The following is a 25,853-nucleotide window of genomic DNA, read 5'->3' as shown; positions in this document are numbered from 1 at the left end:
GTAGACTTACCAATGATGGACATTCTGACCAGTGTGAGGTGGTGGCTCATTGTAGTTTTGATTTGCATTTCTCTATAATTAATGACATTGAGCATTTTTTCATGTACCTACTGGCCATCTATGGGTCTTCTTTGGAGATATGTCTATTTATGTCTATTTTTTTCAATTTGGGCTGTTTGTTTTTTTTTGATGTTGAGTTGTGTGAGTACTTTACCTTTTCTACATGCTTTTGAATGTATAAATGTTTTCATAAATGCTTTGTTATCACTTCTCATACCAGCATATCATTCAACAATTTATTTTTAGCTGTGCCTTCGGCACATGGAAGTTCCTGGTCCAGGAATTGAATCCATGCCACAGTTGTGACCTGTGCCACAGCTGTGGCAATGCCAGATCCTTAAACCACTGTACCACATGGAAACTTCCTCATTCAACGATTTGTGTAACAACTTCTTATTGTACATTTATGTTGCCACTAGATTTTTTTTAAAATCTTTGCTGATATGCTATGAATTTGTTTCTATATATAGATTTTGTATATTGTTTCTTGGAGATAAATTTCCAAGAGTGTACTTAATACTTCAGTTAACTGAAACAGTACCGTAAATGCTTAAAAGGAGAAATATAAACTATGTGTAAGGTTTGTTCTTTTCTAGTTCATATGAAAAATTATTTCTTAATTTTTTTTTCCTGCTTTATTTCAGACAAGTCTATCCATATGGGGATGGGGAAGCCTTGGCATTGTCCTCTCTCTGATAACATTTGGACCCTTTGTAATATTTTATTTGGCATTTTATATCCTCTGCTTTGTGGGTGGGTAAGTATTCTCATTGATAATTTTATAATTCATGTCATGTTCAGTTCAGAATTGAAACAAATGACCATGAGACCTCAAGAAGAAAAAAAATGACCGTGAGAAATGGCAGTATAATTTATTTGTGAATGCTGTTTTTGCACATTGTTTTTTACCAAAGTTAAAAATAGTAAAATTAAGATACTTGTAAAAATAAAAGCGACGATGCTTATTGTTTATACTAGTACTATGAGTAGTCATCTTCAAAAATAAGTTTCAATTTATGATGCTATAAACATTTTTGTATAATTTGAAAAGTTTTAGAGATTTTAAAATTCCTTTTGGTGTTATTTGCCCCTTAAGGTTGAAATATACTTGTCCGTTATAATAATTAATAAGTTAAATTGAGATGATTCATCAAGTTTTATGTATTAGAACATACTATTTCATTGATTAGAGTTCAGACAGTAGTGTTAATTATTTCATTTAAGGCTGTCATTATGTTCCAGAAAATTCCAACAAACATTTGATTTTACCGTTTTCTCTTCATGGTTATTTGGCTTCTAATGTTTATGCTTTACCTTGAATTGATAAACCTTTACAGGAAAGGTTTCAGTCATGATTTAGTATAGCTTCCCATGTAGAAGTATTTGGTATCAGATATGAATTGTACGTGAGACAATATATAGACACGAGAGATGCATGCTACTTAGATACTCTGAACAAGGTAGTTTCACTGAAGTGAATATTTTGTTTGTGTGTGTATATGCGCTTGTGTGGGTGTGTGAATGCATATGTATATATAGGATACATTTATATAATTATTTGTGAAGTGATACCTATGAGTTCTTTTTGAAAAAGTCTTTTGATGGATTTCCCTTGTGGCATAGTGAGTTAAGTATCTGGTGTTGCTGCAGTTGTGGCACAGGTCGTAACTGTGGCATGGGTTTGTTTTCCGGACTGGGAATTTCTGCATGCCGCAGGCATGGCCAAGAAAACAAAGTCTTTCGAGACCCCAAACATCTGGAGAAGTTGTTTGAGCCTATAGGTTTAGAGACTTAGCTGATTTAAATAGCAGATATAAACTGTGGCCTGAGAGGTTATATTCCAGACTCTAAAGGGATGGCTTCTGGATGTATCTACCACCTATCACCTCTTTCAGAACATGGGTTTGAAAGTCTTGTGTCACCATTTTATAGGGAGGTCACCTGCTGATTGTTGAACAGGTGAGAAGTAATTAAACTGAGAAGGTGCCTCACAGACTATTCCTAAAACTACATTTTATTTTAGACCTAATATTTTCATTATAATTGCTTGGGCATGGTACTGTGTACTAAAACAATTAAGAAATAAGCCATAGGAACCAGATAAATGAAATTCTGAATATTTTTATTGATAATAAAGATGATCAAAGACTTAATAGATTGCAGCCATTTTGGCTTCCTAAATTATAGTCCTTAGTCACAAATTAAGGCCAGAGTTACATGGTTGCATAGCTGCATGGTTGCACTACTCTCTCACAAGGTCATGGCTACTTTCACTGATTGGAAAGGAAATTGTCTTGAAATGTTTCTCTGAAAAGGAAAGATTTCTTTCATTTCGCTAGTTGACTAAGCCTTTGGCAAAAGTGAAGAAGGATTTCAGAATATTTTTCAATACTTTAGAAAGGAAGGAAATCATAGCTTTATAGATGAAGATAGGAGCCCTAAGAACTGTTTGAAGATAGAGGGCTGGAGAATCATATCTCTGAGACTGAACTCCTCCATATAAAATTTAGGAAAGGGAAAGGGTGATGAGTCCATCATTTCAAAATCACAGGACCCTTTGTTGTTCCCTCTTTGAGTCTGCTAATTTATCAAGGAATAATTTCAAAAAAATTTTTTGGATACTTGGAAAGTTCTGTAATCTTTTTTAGATACTTATAAAATTCTGTAAATTCTTTGAGATAAGATAGAGTATTGTTAGGTATGGGAAAGCCACTATAAATTCTTTAGGTAATATTAAGTCACATGGAAGAGTCTGAAGTTTCAGGTTCATGTTATATCATAAATGGACTTGACATTCTGGTCCAGACTGTTGATCTCCATGAAACTCACAGCCACAGTAAGGGACAGGACTTCAATTTATATACTAGCAATCTTTTCAAAATCATCTCAGGGGATTAGTTAATTAAGCATTCCTAGGTTACTCAGTTATTGTCAATGAATATCATAATTCCTGAGTCAGAGATCTTTCCAATTTTGGCTCTAATTATGAAGAATGATTGTCCTTCCTTCCTTCCTCCCTCCCTGTGTCCCTCTCTTTTTTTTTTTCCCCTGCTTTGTAGGGCTGCACTCACAGCACATGGACGTTCCTAGGCTAGGAGTCTAATTGGAGCTACAGCTGCCAGTCTACGCCACAGCCACAGCAACAGCAATGCCAGATCTGAGTCGTGTCTGTGACCTACACCACAGCTCATGGCAATGCCAGATCCTTAATCCACTGAGCGAGGCCAGGGATTGAACACTCATCCTCATGGATACTAGTCGGGTTTGTTACTGTTTTAATATAACTTAGTACAGTTTAATGCCTTATGGATTTTAATAGCAAAAATAGGCTTTAAATATCCATATTAAGTAACAGTTACATTTCATATAATTAAAAATTTCTTAGTTTTAGTGGAATTTTTTGTTCTTGTGTAAGTTTTTAAGGATGTGTTTTGTTCTTTTTTCTACATGAAGTGCAGGTCAGAGAGGAGTTAATACAGTTTCTTATGGAAACTACCTTTTTTTTGGCTACTAAAACTTTTAAGTTGGGTGCTGCAGTTTACCTGTAGACAGTGTTGATAATGTATATAGTTTGTTTATAGTCAAAGCCAATCCTTTATTTTCTAATGTAAAGAAAATCTTTGGGAAGAAAAATGCCGCTCAGGGATTATTTTTGGTTTTTCTTTTTTTTTGGTTTTGGTTTTTGTTTGGTTGTCATTTTGGGATACCTTTAACACCGATATAGGTTATTTAATGCTATCCATTACATTTGTTTGGTTATGCAGTCATTCTTAGCACCTGTTTTTACTTAAACCTCAAAGCTGAAGCTATTAATTAGGTTCTTTCTAATCAGACTGTTTCTTAGGTTACTTTCCTGAAGTCACACTGTGGGCAGAAGTTAATGTTTTATCAGTCTGTTTCATGATCATGTATTTCAGAGTACACTGTTAATTTAAGCATTTTTTGTGTGTCTTTGTAAATAAGCTTACAGCCAGGTAAACCTGAAATATAAGACAAATTTTGTTTTTTAATAATAATATCAGATACAGTTCAGACATGTGAAATTCACTGATAATTCTGAAGCCAGCCTTTTAAAAAGAAAAAGAATTGATGACTTGAGTTGATTTGACTTGATCTGTTTCTACACCCTCCTCCCTGTTTTTGTGGTGCCTGTACTGAATGAAGAGCAGTGAAGTGGCAGTTAGCTCCAAAGAACAAAGGACCTTGATAATCTTACTTTCAGTGGCTGAGACTGACCATATTTAATTTTTCACTGTTCTTTTGTTGTCACTACACTGTCAGTCATTGTAATATTGCTATAAATCCTTGTAAAATTAAAATTTAGGGAGTGCTCATTGTGGCTCAGCAGTAATGAACCCACCTAGTATCCATGATGGCATGAGTTCAATCCCCGGCCTCATTCAATGGTTAAGGATCTAGCATTGCTGTGAGCTGTGGTATAGGTCACAGATGCGGTTTGGATACCGAGTTGCTGTGCCTGTGGTGTAGGCCAGCAGCTAAAGCTGCTATTCCACCCCTAGCCTAGGAACTTCCATATACTGTGGGTGCTGCCCTAAAAAGCCAAAAACAAAAAAAGAACCCAAACAAAATTTAATTTTATTTTCTAGATTTCCTGTCTACTTAGTAGTGTTTTGATTTATTTGGTAAATTTTAAGTATCAGAAATACTGATTGCATTTAGTCAGTACTTATATTAGTTCTAAACCAGGGTTTATCTTGACTCCATTAATTGTTTGAAAGTAATTACCCTTTGGGATGATATATTTATACTTCTTTTTAAAATTCCAGGCTTATTTTAAAGAAGTTGTAAATTGAATCTTTTTTTTTCTACTGTTGCCTTTATTTGTTTATTCTGTATTCATAGTGGCAAGTTATATCTTTAATTAGTTAACAGAACTGTAGAAATGTGTGATTTAGCTATATAGATGTATATCTTGTTTATCTTTATCCTTGGCTATTATCTTTATTTAATGAAGGCTTATTTTCCTAAAGTTCAAAAATTTTGCCTGAGGTTTTTATGAAATATATTGGATGAAAATTTGGAATGGCATTATTATATAAATTCACAAAATGTTTATAGTTGTTTTAAACTTAAGAACATAACAAAATCTGTCCGTTTTCCTTGCTTTGTTAAAGTCACAAACTGACTTTTTATTGGATGGTAAGCTATCTATTAAATCTGAAAAATATATTTGGTAATAAATATGTTAAGTTGTAGTAAAATTTTGTTTTTGTATCTGTAATTAATGTTTTTCTCAGGGGTTTTGTGGTTACTCTCCTGTTTGGGAAAACCAACTCAGAGAAGTACCTAGAACAGTGTGAACACTCATTTCTTCCTCCAACATCAACAGGGATTCCTAAGGTAAGTAGTGTAAAGGAGTGTGAAACATTAAAGTCCTTTTGTATGCAATGGTGATGATGTGGTCATCTTTGTGTGGCTTGGCAGATTTTCCTATAATTCAGTAATGCTCACTATAAATTTATGAGAGACTATCTGATCAAGCTTAGAAAATTTGTGTTAGATGTTAAAAGTGAGTGCAGATTGGAGAAAAGATAGAAATTTGGGGTCTTTTTCTGCAGTCTTAACATAGAATTTCAAAGCAGCATGCAGCATCATATGTATAATTTGTGGAAATGTCAATGAATATACTATTTTGAATAAAATAAATGCATAGGAACCAGAGGAAGAAAAATGGGCACTTTTTCTTTTGCTCACTTGAGAAATAGAGCTTGCACTTAGGCTATGCAGTGTCTGTAATTTTAATAATTCAAGCCCAATTTTTTGTCATTTTTCATGTTGCTATTTTTCTATAAAAAATTATACTTTTTAAATAAAATTAGAATTGTGTAATAGAGGTAGGCTTCAGATTCTCATTGCCTTCAATTATTATTGTGGGATTAAGATGGTTTTTCTTTTGTGATTTTTTTTTTTTTTTTTTTTTTTTTTGTCTTTTTGCCTTTTCTAGGGCCACTCCTATGGCATATGGAGGTTCCCAGGCTAGGGGTCTAATCGGAGCTTTAGCCCCTGGTCTGCGCCAGAGCCACAGCAACGCCAGATCTGAGCCGGGTCTGCTACTACACCACAGCTCACAGCAATACTGAATCCTTAACCCACTGAGCAAGGCCAGAGATCGAATCCGCAACCTCATGGTTCCTAGTCAGATTGGTTAACCACTGAGCCACGATGGGAACTCCGGTTTTTCTTTTATGAAGAGAGGCAAATGGTTTGGAGTTGATGCCAGTAACTTAATTTTACAGTTATTAACTTGTCCATTATGTGCTAGTAAGACTTTCATATTGATAAATATATATATTTTTAATACCTACTGTAACTCGTAATCTCTGAAACATATTTCTATCCTTCTATAAAGCATTAAACTGTATTCTTTGAAGTTTTGCTCACAAATCTTTCTGAGGAAATGAACCTTTTCTTTATTTAGAATCATTTCTTAAGAAGTTCATTCATAGTTTCCGTTCATTTGAGTGATACATAGAGAGGATGCAAAATATTTTAAAAATTAAGATCCTAAACAGTGGAGTTTCTATCATGGCTCATCAGAAATGAATCTGACTAGCATCCATGAGGACTCAGGTTCGATCCCTGGCCTCGCTCAGTGGGTTAAGGATCTGGCCTTGCCCTGAGCTGTAGTATAGGCTGCAGACGCAGCTTGGATCCTGTGTTGCTGTGGCTGTGGTATAGGCCAGTGGCTACAGCTCCGGTTTGACCCCTAGTTTGTGAACCTCAGTATGCCATGGGTGTGACCCTAAAAAGAGGGAAAAAAAAATCCTAAGCAGTAATAAATCATATTCAATACTGGTTACATCTTTATAATCAGTTTTTTAGTACATGGTATAAAAATAGTGATTTTGATTTGGTATTTCTAAAGTTATTTGTAAGTATGTTTTATGAGAAAATCTTAGAGGTTGTATGTGATAACTTGAAGTGTATTTTTTTAAAATAGTATTTGTGCTTTGTTGTACATTTTTCTTTTTTTCTTTTTTGTCTTTTCTAGGGCCACTCCAGAGGCATATGAAGGTTCCCAAGCTAGGGGTCAAATCGGAGCTGTAGCTGCTGGCCTACGCCAGAGCCACAGCAGCGCAGGATCCGAACCACGTCTGCGACCCACACCACAGCTCACGGCAACGCCAGATCCTTAACCCACTGAGCAAGGCCAGGGATCGAACCTGCAACCTCATGGTTCCTAGTCACATTCATTAACCACTGTGCTACAACGGGAACTCCTGTTGTACATTTTTCATTGAGGCGTAGTCTACTACTTTTCACCCTGTTTCTATGTCACTGGTCTTTCTGAAGGCTACAGAGAAAAAGAAATTCATTTTCTTTAGTTGCTAAAAACCATGCCTAAGTGAAATCAATTAAGAGTATATTCATTTGGCAGCTGGTATCCCTGGCCTCCTCAGTGGGTTAAGGATCTGGCATTGCTGTGCGCTATGGTGTAGGTCACAGACATGGCTCAGATCTGGTGTTGCTGTGGCTGTGGCATAGGCTGGCAGCTGTAACTCCTATTGGACCCCTAGTCTGGGAACCTCCATATGCCATAGGTGCAGCCCTAAAACAAACAAACAAACAAAAAAACCAAAAAAGAATCTATGCAATAAAATATTATGGTTTCCTTTCAGTGCTTAGAAGAAATGAAACGGGAAGCCAGGACTATAAAGATTGATAGAAGATTGACAGGTGCCAATATTATTGATGAGCCTCTCCAGCAAGTGAGTTTCAGTATGTGGTATTTGAATTTTTATTGTGTGCTAGGTGTACTTCTCTTGAAACAAATAATAAATAGGGAGTTCCTATTGTGGCTCAGCGGTAATGAACCCTACTATCCATGAGGATGTGGGTTCCATCCCTGGCTTCACTGAGTGGTATAAGGATCCAGCATTGCCATGAGCTGTGGTGTATGTCGAAGATGAAGCTTGGATCCTGTGTTGCCGTGGCTGTGACATAGGCCAGCAGCTGCAGCTCTCATTCTACCCCTAGGCTGGAAACTTCCATATGCTGCATGTGTGGCCCTAAAAAAAAAAAGAAAAAAGAAAATACTAAGAAATAAATTTTAGTAATTATGTAATATACTGGGAATTTATTATAATGCCCTCCTTTGATTCTGTAATAAAGATGCTGCTGTATATATGAATTTACTTATAATAAGGTCTTTGCTTAATATTAAGGCATGTTGATTGAATTTGCATTTAAGAAAGTTTTTACTGACGTTTGATAATGTTTCTAATTATTCTGTAGTTAAAATGTTACTCTAATGGATGAACAAGCTTAGTGGTTTGATAAATCAGCGATTTTTCCTACTAGTTTTATTCCTTTTTAAAGTGGATGTTATTGGTTTGATCCAAAAATATTAAAAAAATTAGAATTAAAATTATTCTCTCCCAAAGTATTTTTCATTGATGCTTGATTATATGATTCTTATAAATAATGTGTACCTTAATAGCCTGCTATTGTATAGATGAACCCATATTTAGTTTATCTCATTTGTAAAAACATTATGAATTAAGTTGTACTATTTGCTGTTTATTGGCTAAGTTAATGCTGTTGGCAGTTATCAGAGGTATTAGAATTAGGTGATCTATGTCATTTTTGTAATTTGACTGCAGTGAATCTGATGATATAATTTTGGAAAAATGTTTTCTTTTGAGAATTAGGGTCTTTTTATGTTATTTTGCCTCTAGATCCATCAAGCTGATTAAAATTCATTATATTATAGCATTGGAAATTTATTCTTTCTGCAAGCTCTTTCTTTACCTGAATTTGGGTGGTGCTTGGCCATAGATAATTCTTTAATTTTTTTAAAAAAATTGGGCAGTGGATGAATTGAGCTACCAAGATAATTAAAATGTTTTTGAAATGGTTTTTAGCATATTGATGCTTTTGTAACGAAGGGAGTTATTTACTACCACAATTTAGTATGTAGAGAATAAATGTAAATTGCAAAGAACTCTTTTAGGTTTTAGTTTGTTGTTACTTTTTAAGCCTTAAAAATTTGTATTTTTTCCCCATATTTTTGTTTTAGGTTATCCAGTTTTCCTTAAGGGATTATGTCCAATATTGGTATTATACATTAAGTGACGATGAATCTTTTCTTCTTGAAATTAGGCAGACTCTTCAAAATGCACTCATTCAGTTTGCTACTAGGTAAGGTCACTGCATTGTATTTATGCAGAAAAATTTAAATATATTGTTTATATCAATAGTGAAAATAACTTTTAAATGGGAGGAGAAAATTGTTTATTACAAGGTAAGTATAATTATGGATTATTTTGTGGGATAAATCTTAGATTATAGAACTAGAGCCCTAAAAGCCTTTACACCTTTAAACTTAACCTTTCCATTTATAGAATGTTTATCTTGATTAATCCCCGTTCTCTTAGTCTGTATGTCAGTTTCTTTCTCAGGGTCCAATTGTCCAGTCATGTGACTGTTCGCAGTCTTTCATCCCACTTATTGATAATACTTTCTTCCCCTCTTACCCAGATACTCTAGTTATGTTTTATTTTTAAGTGCATATCCCTCCTTTATTTTACTGTTCTGGAAATAAAATTTAGTACAGTTATGTGCAAAATGAGTACTGGGCTGAGCCACAGGGCTGGAAAACTGGAACATGATTCAGAAATCTGACATATGGAGTTCCCGTCGTGGTGCAGTGGTTAACGAATCCGACTAGGAACCATGAGGTTGCAGGTTCGGTCCCTGCCCTTGCTCAGTGGGTTAACGATCCGTTGCCGTGAACTGTGGTGTAGGTTGCAGACGTGGCTCGGATTCCGCGTTGCTGTGGCTCTGGCATAGGCCGGTGGCTACAGCTCTGATTCAGCCCCTAGCCTGGGAACCTCCATATGCCGCGGGAGCGGCCCAAGAAATAGCAACAACAACAACAACAACAACAACAACAACAAAAAAGACAAAAGACAAAAAAAAAAAAAAAAATCTGACATATTGAAACACACACTTGGACGTGATCAGGAGGCATTTTCACTGTTATAAAATAGTAATGTGGGGGTTCCTGTCGTGGCGCAGTGGTTGACAAATCCGACTAGGAACCATGAGGTTGCAGGTTCGGTCCCTGGCCTTGTTCAGTGGGTTAAGGATCCAGTGTTGCCGTGAGCTGTGGTGTTGGTTGCAGAAGTGGCTGGAATCCCGCATTGCTGTGGCTCTGGCGTAGGCCAGTGGCTACAGCTCCGATTAGACCCCTAGCCTGGGAACCTCCATATGCTGCAGGAGCGGCCCTAGAAAAGACAAAAAAATAAATAAATAAAATCAATCAATCAATCAATAGTAATATGGGGAAGGGATTCTAAAACACACAGCAGGATGAAGTCCTTTACCTTAGAAGTCAAGGGGCTTATCTCATGTTGATGCAAGGAATGGCTTATTTTCTGATGTCAACCACCACTAAAAACCCCAGAGGGTTTATTTTGTTGTTCGTATTTTTTTAGTATTTACATTTATATATAAATAACATATGAATTATATGTTATTTAATATGTTTAATATCTAAAATATATATACAAATATAGACATATATATGTATATGTATGTATGCACATATGCACATACACATGTATACATATGTGTATACATAATGTACATGTATGTATGCATGCATGTATTTTTTGGTAAAAGTAAATGCAGCACATAAAACATTTAGGATTGATTCCAGTCTTCTGGAGCCAGCTCCTCTGGAATAAGGGAAGAAACATGTGTTTGAATCACCATGCAGGTTGCATTCATCTACTGGAGTAGCTAATGCCTCCCAAACAGTCATCTGACTACAGAGTGTTATAGGACTGGCTTTTGGGAACACAACTAAGCTGTCTTGCTCCTCCTCATTGGTCACACATTAGCATATTTCCTCCCTATCAGCTAATCAAATGGGGCCTTAGTAATAGGCAAAACACTAGCAAAAAACCCCTGAGTTACTGCCTCTCCATCCTCTTGATTAAGTCTTTCCTTGTCTTGGACTGAGGACCCATGCCCCATAGATGCTGTTCTGATTAGATTGATTAAGGGAGTAGGAGTAATAAACAAAACGGCTGAAATGAAATTGGAAGCCACTAATCTCCATAGAACTACAACTTAAGATGCCTACACATGTGGTCAGTGTGACATGTGCTAAGAACAGGTGCAAAGGATGGGATGGTAGGGAGGGTGTCCTTGGAAAAGTAGTCTGCCTGCTTGCCTTTACCTCTTGGCTTTGACCTGGGCAGCCATATTCTCCATGACTTTACACATGGGCATTTCATTTCCCAGGAACTCCATGAGCTTGATCGACTTTGAATTCTTGTCCGATTCATAGACAGTTGGAATATCAGTGGGCAGGTGCAGTTCTGTGATAGCCTTTTCAGAGATACCCTCCAATCCAGATGGTTTACAGTGTCTTGAAGGCTGTTGCCATGGACCGTTTTCAGTATGCCCTTCTCCTCCTCCATTGGGAACCTATTTTTTTTTATTCCACAAGGGCAGAATTTTGGCAGTAGTGTCCTTCAGATAATTGCAGGAGGGTAACTGATCTTAAGTGAGATCTTCCTGCCAGCAGTCCTTGTTGATGTTGCTATAGAAGGGATGGCTGAGCTTCATCTGAGGTGGTGGGACATGATAGCATTTCCAGATCTTTACCCAGGCTTGGTGGCAGTTTCTGCATTATTGAGGCCAAGTCCTCACTACAGGCTACCACCCTTGGTCAGTGGCATCCAGCACTGTCCAGAGGGTCCATATTGCTTCCTTCTGCACCATGGTGAAGCAGATGTCAAACTCATAGCCAGCATCTTATAGTACCTGTGTGTAGTGTTGCACTTCTTCATGCTCATTGAGCTCAGATTGGATTTGCACCAGCCCCTGAAGCCATTCTTCAGGTTCTGTGTACTTTCCTTATGTGAGCTCAGCACCACCTTGATTAGGGGGCCATGGAAATGGCTCTGGGCTCAGCATGGAGCTTATTGAGATTCTGAAATCACCCCGATACTGTTTTATATGAGTGCTATAGAAATAGTTCATTATAACTGCTCACTTATTTTTAGCACATACCTAATGGAGTCCTTTTAGAGGAAGAAGAAACCAAAGGAACATAGATCAGTGGAGAATAATGTTTATTTATTTACTTTGAAAAGAGAAATTTATTTTGATGTGTTTCCTTTAAGAAACTTTTCTTTTGTGAAATAGACTAAAATTCTTACTTTACAAAACCTACTTATACACTGCCTCCTAAATGACAAAATGTTTTGGTCTATATCCTTGTATTTAAGCTATTTGAGTTTTGAGGGGGCCATGTCATATCCAGAATTTATTTATTTGTTTATCTATTGGCTGTCCCTGCAGCATGCAGAAGTTCCTGAGCCAGGGTTGAACCCATTCCATAGCAGTGACCCAAGCCACAACAGTGGCAACGCCAGATCCTCACCCCCACCGAGACACCAGGGAACTCCCAGAAATTATTTTTGAAATAAAGGATTTTTTGTTTGGATAAGTTTGAATTTTTTTTTTTTTTTTAAGTAAAAGATTTTGCTACCCAATACACACAGTGATTTCCTACAAGCCTGTCAACTTAAGGCAGGAGGCTAAACTCTCAAATCTGAAGGTGTTATTCTCCAGCTAACTCGCCTTCTTCTCCACTTAGGTTCTTGAAATATAGTTTTATTTATTTATTTATTTATTTATTTTTTCATTTTTTTTATTACTCAAATGAATTTATCACATCTGTAGTTGTATAATGATCATAACAATCTGATTTCACAGGATTTCCATCCCACAGCCAAGCACAGCTCCCCACCCCCTGAATTATAGTTTTATACTTCTGAGAGTCTTGAAGAATAGAGCTTTGCCCTAGGGCTCTAACTGTGTTTTCATCTCTGTCCACTTAGATATTTCTAGCTCATGCTGCCCTGTCAGGACTTCTTTCTATAATTCAGTTGGTCTTAAGCTTTAGAATGGGAGGAGAGTTCTTCAGCCTCAGGTCCCTGAAGAGGCCTTTAGTAAGATTCATGGTTTGAATTATAACCTTACTTAGAGAGATAGATTTGAGCTCCTTCTCCTTTATGATTAACACCATACAACTAACAGCAAACATTTGTAAAGTAGCCAGCCATAATTATGAGTCTAGACTCACTGTGGAACACAGAAAATATAATATAGTAAAGTCAGAAATTGTATTTTATTTCCTATATTTCACATATGTAACATTATTGAATGTTAGGTATTTTTTAAGAACTCTTCTGAATCAGTCCTTCACAGCTTTTTTATAGTAACACCATCCTAATGATTTTTTTTCCCTTTGGAAAAGCGAGAATAAAAAGAATACATTATTTTTATGTCTGACTGCTTAAGAGTATATTAAAATGTAATAAATTTTAGACCAGGAAAGAATTTTGAACTAGTAATTGGAAGACTTGTTTGTATCCCTCTCTGCCATCTAGCAGTGGGACTGTGAGTGAGTTTTTAAAATTTTTTGGACCTTGTTTTTTCTCATATGGCCTTGTTCTCATATGACCTTGTTCATTCTCATAATATGCATAATAATACCTGCTGCATTCCTCACAGTTATTGTCAGGATCAAATTCATCTCTTCATTCAGCTAATATTTTGTGTCAGTTTGAACCAGGTAGGTGCCATGAATATAGCAGTGAATAAGACAAGATCCCTGTTCAGAGGAATGTAATGAAAATAATACTTGTGGAAATATTTTTAAAATTATGAAGGCATTTAGAAATTTAAGTTTTCATGTCATCCAGCATCTATAATCTCACAGACAAGGAAGCTAAATTCCAGGAACATTAAGTGATGTAGTCCAAGATTATCCTTTGAGTTGGGTAAGAAGTAGAATCAGATTGTTCTTAACAGTGTTCTTTCCTTCATTCCCGATCAGGTATATTATGATCTAGATTATTCATCTTAATTTTCCCCACCTTTCTTTTGTCTCATCGTAATACCTTTGCTGTTTTTAATCTTCTAACCACCTTGTCTTTAAACTTCCTGGTTTTTTTTTTCCCCTTTTCTAACATTCTATACTATCAAGCTAAATATTTGAGTGATTATAGGAAGAGCCAAGCTTCTTCCATCTTAGACTGATCTGAATTTATATCTTTGATTTGTCATTGGTCTTAAGTTTTTGGGCAAATTAGTCACTTTCTCTTAAGCTTTAGTTTCCTTATTTCTAAAAAGCTTATAATAATTAAGTTAATTTTGAGGCTTCTTTCAGGATAAAAGTGATAAGACATAAAGTCAGTAGCATACATGAAGTTCACTTATTGTTTCTGCCTTCTCTGTGAATGACTTTTTGTCCTTAATTGGTTTTTTTCTGTTACTACTAAAATGTATTCTTTACTGAGACTCCATGACTATTTTCAATACCAATATCAAGAGATTTAGATCTGGTTATGGTTATTTAAATACTTTTAAAATTCTTGTTTTGTGCTGTCTGCTGTGTACTGTGAAACATGTTATTACTGCTCTCCTTCAAATTACAATCTTGTGTAGGATTCTTCATCAGGGGTCCATGAAAGCCCTGCAGGTGTATACAAAATTGTCTCTGCCTTTTTTCCTGTTGCGTGGTTCCATAGATTTCATTTTTGAAAAAGGCCTATGAACCCAGAAAAGGTTTAGAACCACCAAATCCTGTGTTCATATTTATTTATCAACTTGTGAAAGCAATTGGTTGATACAAGCATAAAACAAAATGCTAATTTTGAGATATAACAGGAAGAAAAGAATTTTTTGAGCTTCAGCTCTGTTTATTAAGCTCTATGGTCTTGAATGGGTAAAAAACATAAATTCTTTGAGTCTGGTGATAACCCATATTTACAGGTTGCTGTTAGGATTAAATGATATCACAAGTGAGAGGGTACTTTGTAAAAACACCTCAGATTAACCTTAGTACCTGATATTCTAGTGGAAGTTTGGGGAAGGAAACCTTCCTAGAAGGAAACCTTCTTGAGTTCTCTCTGGAACCTGAGTATAATTTAGACCATAGTTTTAAGGGATGAATCTGTGATAACTTATTTTTTTAAATTCTCTCTCCAGATAAGGTATCATGACATAGGATAGACAGCCCTGGGAGATCTGTATTATAATTCTCCCTATACTGTTAATTTACAGGATCTTAAAAGAAAACGTCTTACCATCTCTGTAAAACAGTGGTACTGATACTTGTAACAAACTCTGAGTTTTGAGCGGCAAAGGAGATTATATGGGTGAAATATTTCATAAGGTATTCGTCAACCAATAAATGACTTCTTGGGCAAGTTATTTAACTTCTTTTGCCTCAATCTCTACATCAGTAAAGTGGGATAATTATAGGGTTGTTGTAATGATCATGTGGGGGGAAAGGACATGTAAAACACCACAGTAAGTGGCACATAGTAAGTGTTCAGTAAATGTTAACTTTGTTGTTGTTGTTGTTCTTATTACTTACTGTATTCCTAGGAGATATAACAGATTTTTTGAACTTGTCTTCTTAGCTTTATTTCTTTTTAAGGGGGAAAGGAAAGGGAAACAAAATTAAAATACATGAAATGGAGAGAAATAAAGTAGCCATTTGTGTGGTATTTAGAGCATTTCATTTAGAAATAGAATGGACCAAAGTAACTGATGAAGACCTCAAATAGAATGGACCAGAGTAACTGATGAAGACCTCATGTGGATTGAGACCAAAACTGGACTTAGGAATGAGTATATTGAGATAGAGAGGACATCTTAGGAAGGAGGAGTAATATGGTCACAGTTCTTAGAAGGAGGATAAGGTTAGTGTGTGAGGAGGTACAAGTGAAAGGGAACCTTGTTCTTGAAAGTGAAAAGTGGTTGCTAACTCTACACCTCTGTTCCTCTGAACTGTAAGATTTGCAGAAAGAGTATGTATTCTAATGATTTTCTGTTCCTTCTTGAAGGGTTTTTCCCATGGAGGAAGGACATATGGATATGTAGGTTCTAAGATTCAGTGGTTCTGCTACTGATAGCATCATATTTCTGGAATGACAGGTTTTTGTTTTTTTTGTTTTTTTTTTTAACTGAACTCAGGTCTGTCTGCTTGTGCTTAAAAGCTCATACTTGAGAGACAAATGTTGGTTGGAAAGGAAAGGCTGCTTTATTTAAGTTAGCAACCTGGGGAGAAAGTGGACTCCCATCCAAAAGCAAACTGCACACTGTTGATCAAGGGATCTGGGGGCTAGAGCTTTTAAAAGGAAGTTCCAGGGTTATAGGTGGAGAGAGGGGGGCTTTGTGCAGAGCAGCATCGTCAGCTCTGACAGTCATCTGGAAATTGTCATGTGGTCTGATGGGCATCATATTTGTTGTTTTAAGGCTAGTCAGGGTCTGTTTGTTCCATTTTCTTTCTTTCTTTTTTTTTTTTTTTTTTTTTTTTTGTCTTTTTTGTCTTTTTGTTGTTGTTGTTGTTGCTATTTCTTGGGCCGCTCCTGCGGCATATGGAGGTTCCCAGGCTAGGGGTTGAATCGGAGCTGTAGCCACCGGCCTACGCCAGAGCCACAGCAACGTGGGATCCGAGCCGAGTCTGCAACCTACAACACAGCTCACGGCAACGCCGGATCGTTAACCCACTGAGCAAGGGCAGGGACCGAACCCGCAACCTCATGGTTCCTAGTCGGATTCGTTAACCACTGCGCCACGACGGGAACTCCCATTTTCTTTCTTTTTTTTTTTTTGTCTTTTTGCCATTTCTAGGGCCACTCCTGCAGCGTATGGAGATTTCCAGGCTAGGGGTCTAATCAGAGCTGAGTCTGCAACCTACACCACAGCTCAGGGCAATGCCAGATCCTTAACCCACTGAGTGAGGCCAGGGACCGAACCCGCAACCTCATGGTTCCTAGTCAGATTCATTAACCACTGAGCCACGACGGGAACTCCTGTTCCATTTTCTTGAGGCTATTTCTTGGAATTGTGTAAGATGGAGCAGTTTATATCATGGCAGTCTGGTCATCATGTAGTTAACTTTTTCCACCTGATGGGGCTTTTACTATCTGTAAAACAGGTTGAAGGACATGGCTTGATGTTATCTTTAGCCCTTGAGGAAGAATGAAAAGTTCTCAACTTTGTTTAATGACCAAGCTATTATATTTTGTCATGTTGGACTATTTTTCTTTGTTTCTGTATTTTCTCGTTTATCTGATTAAATTTAGTTTTTGGCTAAACTTCTTTTACAGACAAGGGGCAGACAGAGGACATGGGGCCAGGGGATTCTTTCCCCATAGAGTCCGGCTTGATTTGTTCATTCTGGAAGTTTTCTAATTTTCTCACTACCTTTTGCTATAGAAATATAAATCATATATCTTCTTAGGCTTGTCCAGAAGGCAAATACTACCCAAATAATGAACATTTGCAACAACAAAGTTTTACACTCTTGTTATTTTATTTTCTTATTTGTTTCTTTTTCTTTGTTTTTTTGCCACCACATGGCATATGGATTTCCTGGATCAGTGTCAGATCCTTAACCTGCTGTGCCTGGCCAGGGATTGCCCCTGCATCCTAGCACTCCGGAGACAGTGCCACTCATCCTATTGTGCCACCACGGGAACTCTTCCTCTTGTCATTTTGTATTCTTGCCATTTGGAAACTTAGCTGAAAAGAGATGTTAATCTGAAAGATGCAAAAAAAATTTTGGAACTATCTAAATATTTAAAAGGGGGGAAATAAGTTAAAGTTAAATCTATAGAATAGACCTTTGGTGGTTAATTGTATATTTTTTTTTTTTTTGTAATTTACATACCATACCATTCACCCACCTAGAGTTAGCGGCTTTTAGTGTATTCACAGAGTTGTGTAGTCATCATCACAGTCAATTTAAGAACATTTTAATGACCCCCACATGGAAACTTGATATTCTCTATCAGTTTCTCCTCAGATTTCCCCAAAGCTTCTAGCTTTAGGCAGTCAGTTACACACTTTTTCTCTGTATGGATCTGGACTTTTTTTTTTTTTGTCTTTTTGTCTTTTCTAGGGCTGCACTCACAGAATATGGAGGTTCCCAGGCTAGGGTTCCAATCAGAGCTGTAGCTGCTGGCCTACGCCAGAGCCATAGCAATGCGGAATCCAAGCCGTGTCTGCGACCTACACCACAGCTTATGGCAACTCCAGATCCTTAACCCACTGAGTGAGGCCAGGGATTGAACCTGCAACCTCATGGTTCCTAGTCAGATTCGTTAACCACTGAGCCACGACAGGAACTCCCTCTCTCTCTCTTTTTTTTTTTTTGGATTTTTTTTTTTTTTTTTTTTTTTCTTTTTTGCCACACAGCAGTATGTGGAAATTCCTGGGCCAGGGATTGAACCTATGCCGCACAACAGCAACCAGAGCCACAGCAGTGAGAACTCAGGAGCCTCAACCTGCTAGGCCATCAGAGAACTTGCTCTTTTCCTTATTTTAAAACTGGGTTACTTGTCATTTTATTTTTGAGTGTACTGTGCTGCTGCTAGGATTTGTAAAGACAGTTTTATTGGACAGTCATGCTCATTTGTTTGCATTTTGTCTATGGCTGCTTTTTGCTGCATTGGCAGGGTTGACTAATGGCAATCAAGAGGAAGTGGCATGCAAAGCCTAAAATAGTTACTATTTGGCTCTTTAGAGAGTTCGTTGACCCCTGGAATACATAGATTTACATCCATTAAAATACTAAGTATTTTTTTAAAAATAGGAAATGTATTAGAATAAAAATCATGCACAGTAGTATATGATTTTAGCTATTAAGTATGTGAGCATAGCAGAGAGACTAAAAAATTAAAAGTGAGCTTTGGATTGTGGGTTTATGACTGATTCATAGCTGATGCAGAAAATCTAAAGGAGGAAATTACATTTTAGAAAATGAGCATGTATTAATCTTATAGCCCAAGACAGATAGAAACATTTGGTGATTAGCAATAAAAATATCTAGGATGTCTTTTTTCAACTAAATTCATTTTCTAGTTTTTCTGTTTTTTATATTCTCATGAACACATAAATAAGAATCCTTGTTTCAGCTATAGTTCACATGGTTTTGTATACGCAGCCATTGTATCTTTATTTCCTTGGGAAGTGATCTTGAAATTAATGTTTAATGTAGTGTTTTGTACGTGTTAGAATAGTGAATACTCAATAATTTATTAATTGAGTTTCACTTATGACTTCCCCATTAATTTTTTCCCACAAAATTTAATATATTTCACTGTTCGGTCTAGGAATGTTCGATTTATCATGTAAATTACACTGAAAATCTTATTAAAATACTTAATAGCATGATTTTAACTGTTAACACTTTACTGTAAACATTATACCTAAGAGGATTCACACTTAGCCCCAGGTTATTTTTTTTTTTTCTTTTCCTATAGCTTGATTAAAGCTTCTAGCTCTGTGTTGTTTATATTCAACCCCTAAAATAGGTGAGTGTGTTTCATGTGTGTTCCTCTGAGTTGTTCTTTATATTCAGAGATCCAAGTTTTTTAGAAATCTTTATCATTGACCTCTTTGAAGCATTGTTATATGTAGAACTGGATGGACTTCTTATGTGGAATTCACTCAATACCATTTTCTTTACTATGGTTATATAAAATAGCATGCCTAAATTTTTCTGTTTCTACCAATTTGTTTATAACTTTTATGAGTTGCAGGGTTACATGATGTTAAAAGTGTAGCAGAGAAGATACCGTGTTAAAAATTAGGAACTCTGTTAACATAGCCTTGAACTTAATAACTATATAATCTACAATAAGTAATTTAAGTTCTAACTCTGTAATTGTAGGGGCTTGTAGTAATTATTTCAGATCTCTTTCAGTTCTAAAATACTAAGATTCCCTGGTCAGGTTGGTACTTGACATCTTGATTTGTTTGTTTTCTATTGTTCCTCCTCTTTGAAACACTCACTCACACTCTCTGTTACACCTACATTTTGAGTACCATTTGGGGAGTGATTTTTTTTTTTTAATAGTGTGTGGGGTTGCTAATTAGATTTAATTTACTTTGGGATTAAAGTACTGCTCTGGTCTTTTGTTTTACTGGTGGAAGATCCTAGAGTAAGATGATGATAAACTTTATTTAAACCTTTTATTTATTTATTTTGTCTTTTTAGGGCCACACCAGCAGCATATGGAAGTTCTCAGACTAGGGGTCGAATTGGAGCTGCAGCTGCCAGCCTGTGCCATAGCAACAGCAACACCAGATCCTTAACCCACCCACTGAATGAGGCCAGGAATCGAACCCACATCCTCCTGGATCCTAGTTGGGTCCTTAACCCACTGAGCCAGAGAGGAACTCCTAAACTTTTTATTATATTTCTACATGATCAGAAAGAATGCATGCTTTCAAACATGAAAGATTATTCTTTTCTCTGTTGTTAAAAGTCTTGTATCAATGAAACTTTATTTATGCAGACTACTGCTGTTCTCTATAGAATACTGAAAACAACAAATTTGTAGTTTCCTAAGTCTACTACTTTATGTTTTGCAAAGTGTAAATACTCCCACCATGGTTAATTTTAAGCTGTCAGCATGAAGTCACTGAACTTGGGCTTAGGGAAGAGATGTGCACAGTTGGCACTCCCACCTCAGCACTCCAAGGGGAGGAGATCCAGCTGAAGGAAAGGAAAGGACAGATTAGTAACCATGAAGTAATGAAACTTGTTTCCTCCTGTGGTTGCTAATTTAGCTTCCATGACAGAGGAATTCTCTGTATATTTTTGAGGATTATGGTAGGGAGTAATAGTAAATTTAATGTAAATTCAGGAATGTTGTGAATAAAATTGGTTTTATTATTTTTCACTCAATCCTCACAACTAATTATTTAAAGTAGAATTAAAAAGGGAAGCAATGGTGCTATAGGGAGGTGGTTACGGTAACGTGAAGTGTTTATGAGCATATTGAGACCAGAAGAAGAGGAAATCTTTTAATGTATTTAGGAGCAAGTTTATAATTCTGTGCCTTTAAAATATTGCTCAAATTCAATTTTAGGCTGAAGCTTTTGATGCTAACAGAGTACTCCCTCAGGGACTCTTGAAGAATGGAAAATATATAAAGGTTTATGTATTTTAGAGAGTATATTCTTTATAGTAGTGAATTCTGAGGGGAAAGTTACTATCAGATTCAATGACTCAAGGAAGGAATTTTTTTCGTGGCAACAAAAGATGTCTTGAGTCAGTTGATCAAAAAACCTTTGAATGGTATAAAACTTCTCCAAATCTCTTCAAACATGCTTGTCAAAATCTACACAGAGAAACTAGGAATTTTACTGTACTAATGATTTTTTTAAATGTCTGATTTTTCTACACAGAGGTAAAAGACCTTATATAGGAGATTAATGCATATTATTGTAATTTTATGCCATTGGTTATTATATCACCCTTATCGATTAATAGACATTTAAAAAGCCTTTCTATGTAAGTACATATATACATATATAAAACACACATGCTATGCAGTGTACAGTATACTGTGTCACTCTTACTGTTTGTAAATAAGGTCTTAGTAGTTATTTCTGTGAAAAAATAATATAGCATCTGGAGCAACATTTATTATAGGATTGTTTCTGAGGAAAAATCAATTTTCACTTTTATCACTTTGATATAAAGGACCTTTTCAGGGTAAGTAGTCTGCTAAGTGTGTGAAGATTGCCTCTACTGCCAAGCGTCACCTGGTTTCTGGTTAGCCAAGTCTACATGATAGCTTTTGCATATACCATAATCATTCTCTTCTTTTGCTTTTACTGTATCCTTCTTTTTCCTATTGAAATAATACTCATTCATTAAGATATTTTTTTAAAATGTGGCCTCTTTAATCTTTTTTGACTTATGACATAGCATTTAATTAACTTCTACTTAATTCTGTGTGTATCGTCAACAAAATTTTAAGCTGTTTTTGGAATGGTACCAATTCTGTACTATACTTTATAATAATATTTATTCTGTATATATTTTATATATTATATATATTAAATATATGTATTGTATATTATACATAATAGCCAGTATTCTCCTTTCCCTTTATAGGATGTTCTAATTCATGCCCCTAGCATTAAAGCTAAGCTAATAATAGACTACTTTCTAGTACCTCTCCTCACTTCTGTCCCCATCTTTTGAATTTGAGCTTAGCAAAAGTTGCTTATAGGGAGTTCCTGCTATGGTGCAATGGGTCAAGAATAAGACTGCATCAGCTTGGGTCGCTGCACAGGTGTGGGTTCAATCTCAAGCCCTGTACTAAAGGATCTGGCCTTGGTGCAGCAGTGGCTTGGATTCAGTCACTGGTCTGGGAACTTCCATATGCTGTGGGTGCAGCTGTTAAAAAAAAAAAGTTGCTGGTGGATTCCTGGGCTCATAAAATCTGACATAATTGGTCTTTGGTTTGCGCTTAATTTAGAGGGGGAAGACAATTAGGTGTGTTAAAAAAGGAAGTTGTATTTGGTTTTGAGACTGTGTACCATAGTTATGTATTTTTTATAATCATATGATTTAATTTACTCCCACATAGATTGAAGAAATATGAGTATGGCAGAGTTGTACCTATGAAAACGGGGTATAGTTGCTAAATAATATATTGCAGTTGAATTTGGTGTGCAAAAGGCAGCCATAAAAAGTCTTGAAGGACTCTGCATTTGGATTTGTTCACAAATGTGTTTTGTTGTTATGCCATTTAAAAGAAACTGGAAACTATAACTTTCTCAATGAGAATGGTTTCCTCAAGACAAAGGCCTCATTAATATCACTTAGCAAAACATTAGTCAAATGAATGGTCTTATTTTAGTCTTATGCTGAAAGATTTATATGATTTAAGTTAAAATGACATAGTTCATGATTCCCTCTTTTGATCAAATATTTTGATTTACTTAGCAATTGCCACTTTTCCATGTACTGTGTTCCTGCGTGTGTGTGTGTGTGTGTGTGTGTGTGTGTGTTGGAAATTTAATCAGAAATTCTTAAAGCTGTAAGTGTCCCTAGAGAAAAACCCTGGAAGGTGATGTGACTTGCTGAATTTCACAATGAATGGAATGGTGTATCTTTTTTTTGTTGTTGTTGTTGTTTTTTTTTTTTTTTTTTTTTTTTTTTGTCTTTTTGCTATTTCTTTGGGCCGCTCCCGCGGCATATGGAGGTTCCCAGGCTAGGGGTCCAATCGGAGCTGTAGCCACTGGCCTACGCCAGAGCCACAGCAACGCGGGATCCGAGCCGCGTCTGCAACCTACACCACAGCTCACGGCAACGCCGGATCGTTAACCCACTGAGCAAGGGCAGGGACCGAACCCACAACCTCATGGTTCCTAGTCAGATTCGTTAACCACTGCGCCACGACGGGAACTCCGGAATGGTGTATCTTTTACTTGAATCAAAAACATGTGTGCTAGGCCATTGCTCTTTACATGTTTGTGTGTGTGTGTGAGTGTTACTGATGATGAGCTGGAACCGGTGAAGCAATTTATGTAATCTCATTCTCAGGCCACATATTTGGCACATTCATTGCCCTTTTATAGGCATTAGCATTAAGTAGTTTTAGAGTTTGGAGAGGCAAAAAGAGCTTCTCAATATATGTCAGAACTTTAAGGGGTGGAAAATCAACTGTTGTCGGTGTTTCACGTGGCTATTCTACAACCACAGGTCTGTTCTTCATGTTTGTGAGTCTGCTTTTGCTTTGTAGATAGGTTCATCTGAGCCATATTTTAGATTTCACATATAAGTGATATCATGTGGCTATTGTGAATAGTTCTGTAATGAACATAGAGGTGCAGGTATCTTTTTGAATACAAGTTTTTTCTGGGTATATGCCCAGGAGTGGGATTGCTGGATCATAGGTAGTTCTCTATTTAATTTTCTGAGGAACCTCCATACTGTTTTCCATAATGGTTGTACCCAGTTTACATTTCCACTAGCAGTATAAGGGTTCCCTTCTCTCCACTCCTCTCCAACATTTGTTATTTGTGGACTTTTTAGTGATAGCCATTCTGATCAGCGTGAGGTGGCACCTCATTGTAGTTTTGATTTGCATTTCTCTAATAGTGATGTTGAATATTTTTTCATGGGCTGTGTACCATTTTTAGAAAGTACTTAACTGTCACCAAAATATTTTCAAATTTTATAAGACAGAAACTACTAGAAATTGTTAATAGATATTTTCCTAATTTATAAACGGGAAGCCATGTACTACTATTGCTTTTATCTTCCTAACCTAGAAAGGTTCCTTTGAATTGAGATTTATATTAGATTTGCATGTATTCAATGTAGAGGGAAAATAATGACCTTGGATATGACACTGTGCTCCCTGTTTTCCCCACTTTCAATGTATTTGTTAATTGAGTGTAGAAATCTATATTTAAAACTTAAAATGATTTTTATACTTTTCTATGTCACTTGTTAACTGTCACTCGTTTTAAATGTCATTACATCTTCTGTAATAGGTTTCTATGTCACTTGTTAACTGTCACTCATTTTAAATGTCATTACATCTTCTATAATAGGTTTTAAAAATGCCTTTTAATTTGGTTGTGATGATTGTTATACATCTATAAATGTATAATGTATAAAATTTATTAAGTAATTAAGAAAAATTAAATCTGAGAAAAATAAAAATGCCTTTTAAAATTAATGAATTTTATGGAGTTCCTATTGTGCAGCAGAAGAAATGAACCTGACTAGTATCCCTTAGGACGCGGGTTTGATCCCTGCCCTTGCTCAGTGGGTTAAGGATCTGGCGCTGCTGTGAGCTGTGGTGTAGGTCACAGATGCAGCTTGGATCCTGCTTTGCTGTGGCTGTGGTGTAGGCTGGCAGCTCTAATTCTGGTTTGACCCCTAGCCTGGGAACCTCCATATGCCCTGAGTGTGGCCCTAAGAAGCAAAAAAAAATTTTTTAAATAAAAATTAATGAATTTTATTTTGTTTGAAACTTTCAGTAAACTCTATAAATAGCACTCTACCATGAATCAGAGCACATGTAACTTGAAAGATTATATATTCTACTTTCCTCTAAATTTCCTAGAATGAACGTTTTAAGAATTAAATGAGCTAATAGCCTATACCAAATAAATTTTATTTTTATGAAATTTTCAAGTTCGGGTGATTTTGTACAAATATTCATGTAAAGATTGTTGAAAGATGCTTGTATAGATTGTGATTTTCTTTTTAAAATATGGAAAAAGAGATGAGAGATTTCTAGGTTTTAAGTTTTTATTTTAGGTTTTATGTTGAGGCTGAGTATTGTTAATAACTTAGTATATGTTTATATACATGGCTCTTATATTCTAAAAAATGGTAACCCCTCCTTAGTTCCCTGTGCTTAGATTACCTTTATTTTTGTTAAATTGATTTGTGTTCATGTACTTATAATTTACCCTTTCTTTCCATTATATTATACATATATAAAACAAAATCATAATTGTGTTAAAAGTTATGTTAGTGATTTACACTTTTAATTGAAAATAGACAACTGTATTCCTCAATGCCATCACCACCTTTAAAAGTTTTTTCTCAGAGTTCCTGTCATGGCTCAGTGGTTAACAGATCCGACTAGGAACCATGAGGTTGCGGCTTTGATCCCTGGCCTTGCTCAGTGTGTTAAGAATCCAGCGTTGCCATGAGCTGTGGTGTAGGTTGCAGACAGGGCTCCAATCCTGCATTGCTGTGGCTGTGGCTTAGCTGGTGGCTACAGCTCTGATTCAACCCCTAGCCTGGGAATCTCCATATGCTGCAGGAGTGGCCCTAGAAATGGCAAAAAGACAAAAAAAAAAAAAGTTTTTTCTCAAAAGATAGTAATCAAGTCAGTTTATTCATTAGCTTTTCTTTTTTTGCTTTTTAGGGCCACACCTGTGCGGCATATGGAGATTCCCAG

The 25,853-nt window shown here is 36.2% G+C and overlaps 1 protein-coding gene and 1 pseudogene across 3 annotated transcripts in view; one reads left to right on the top strand and one right to left on the bottom strand.

The window, feature by feature from the left end:
* SNX13 (sorting nexin 13) overlaps positions 1–25,853 on the top strand; it is a 123,163-nt gene that overhangs the window by 38,577 nt on the left and 58,733 nt on the right. For 2 of the 3 annotated variants that reach the window (XM_005667667.3, XM_003357459.5), the window contains exons 2-5: positions 705–817; positions 5,319–5,421; positions 7,701–7,790; positions 9,101–9,222. In XM_005667667.3, coding sequence (XP_005667724.2) covers positions 705–817; positions 5,319–5,421; positions 7,701–7,790; positions 9,101–9,222 — 428 coding nt within the window. Of the gene's footprint in view, positions 1–704; positions 818–5,318; positions 5,422–7,699; positions 7,791–9,100; positions 9,223–25,853 lie in introns of those variants that run through there. The other variant, XM_021063410.1, reaches the window with a different exon arrangement.
* LOC110262311 lies at positions 11,102–13,608 on the bottom strand (annotated as a pseudogene).

Source organism: Sus scrofa, chromosome 9 (genome assembly GCF_000003025.6).
Source record: "Sus scrofa isolate TJ Tabasco breed Duroc chromosome 9, Sscrofa11.1, whole genome shotgun sequence".
NCBI lineage: Eukaryota > Metazoa > Chordata > Mammalia > Artiodactyla > Suidae > Sus > Sus scrofa.
Note: the sequence above shows the minus strand (reverse complement) of the source record. Positions and strands in the feature narration are given on the sequence as shown.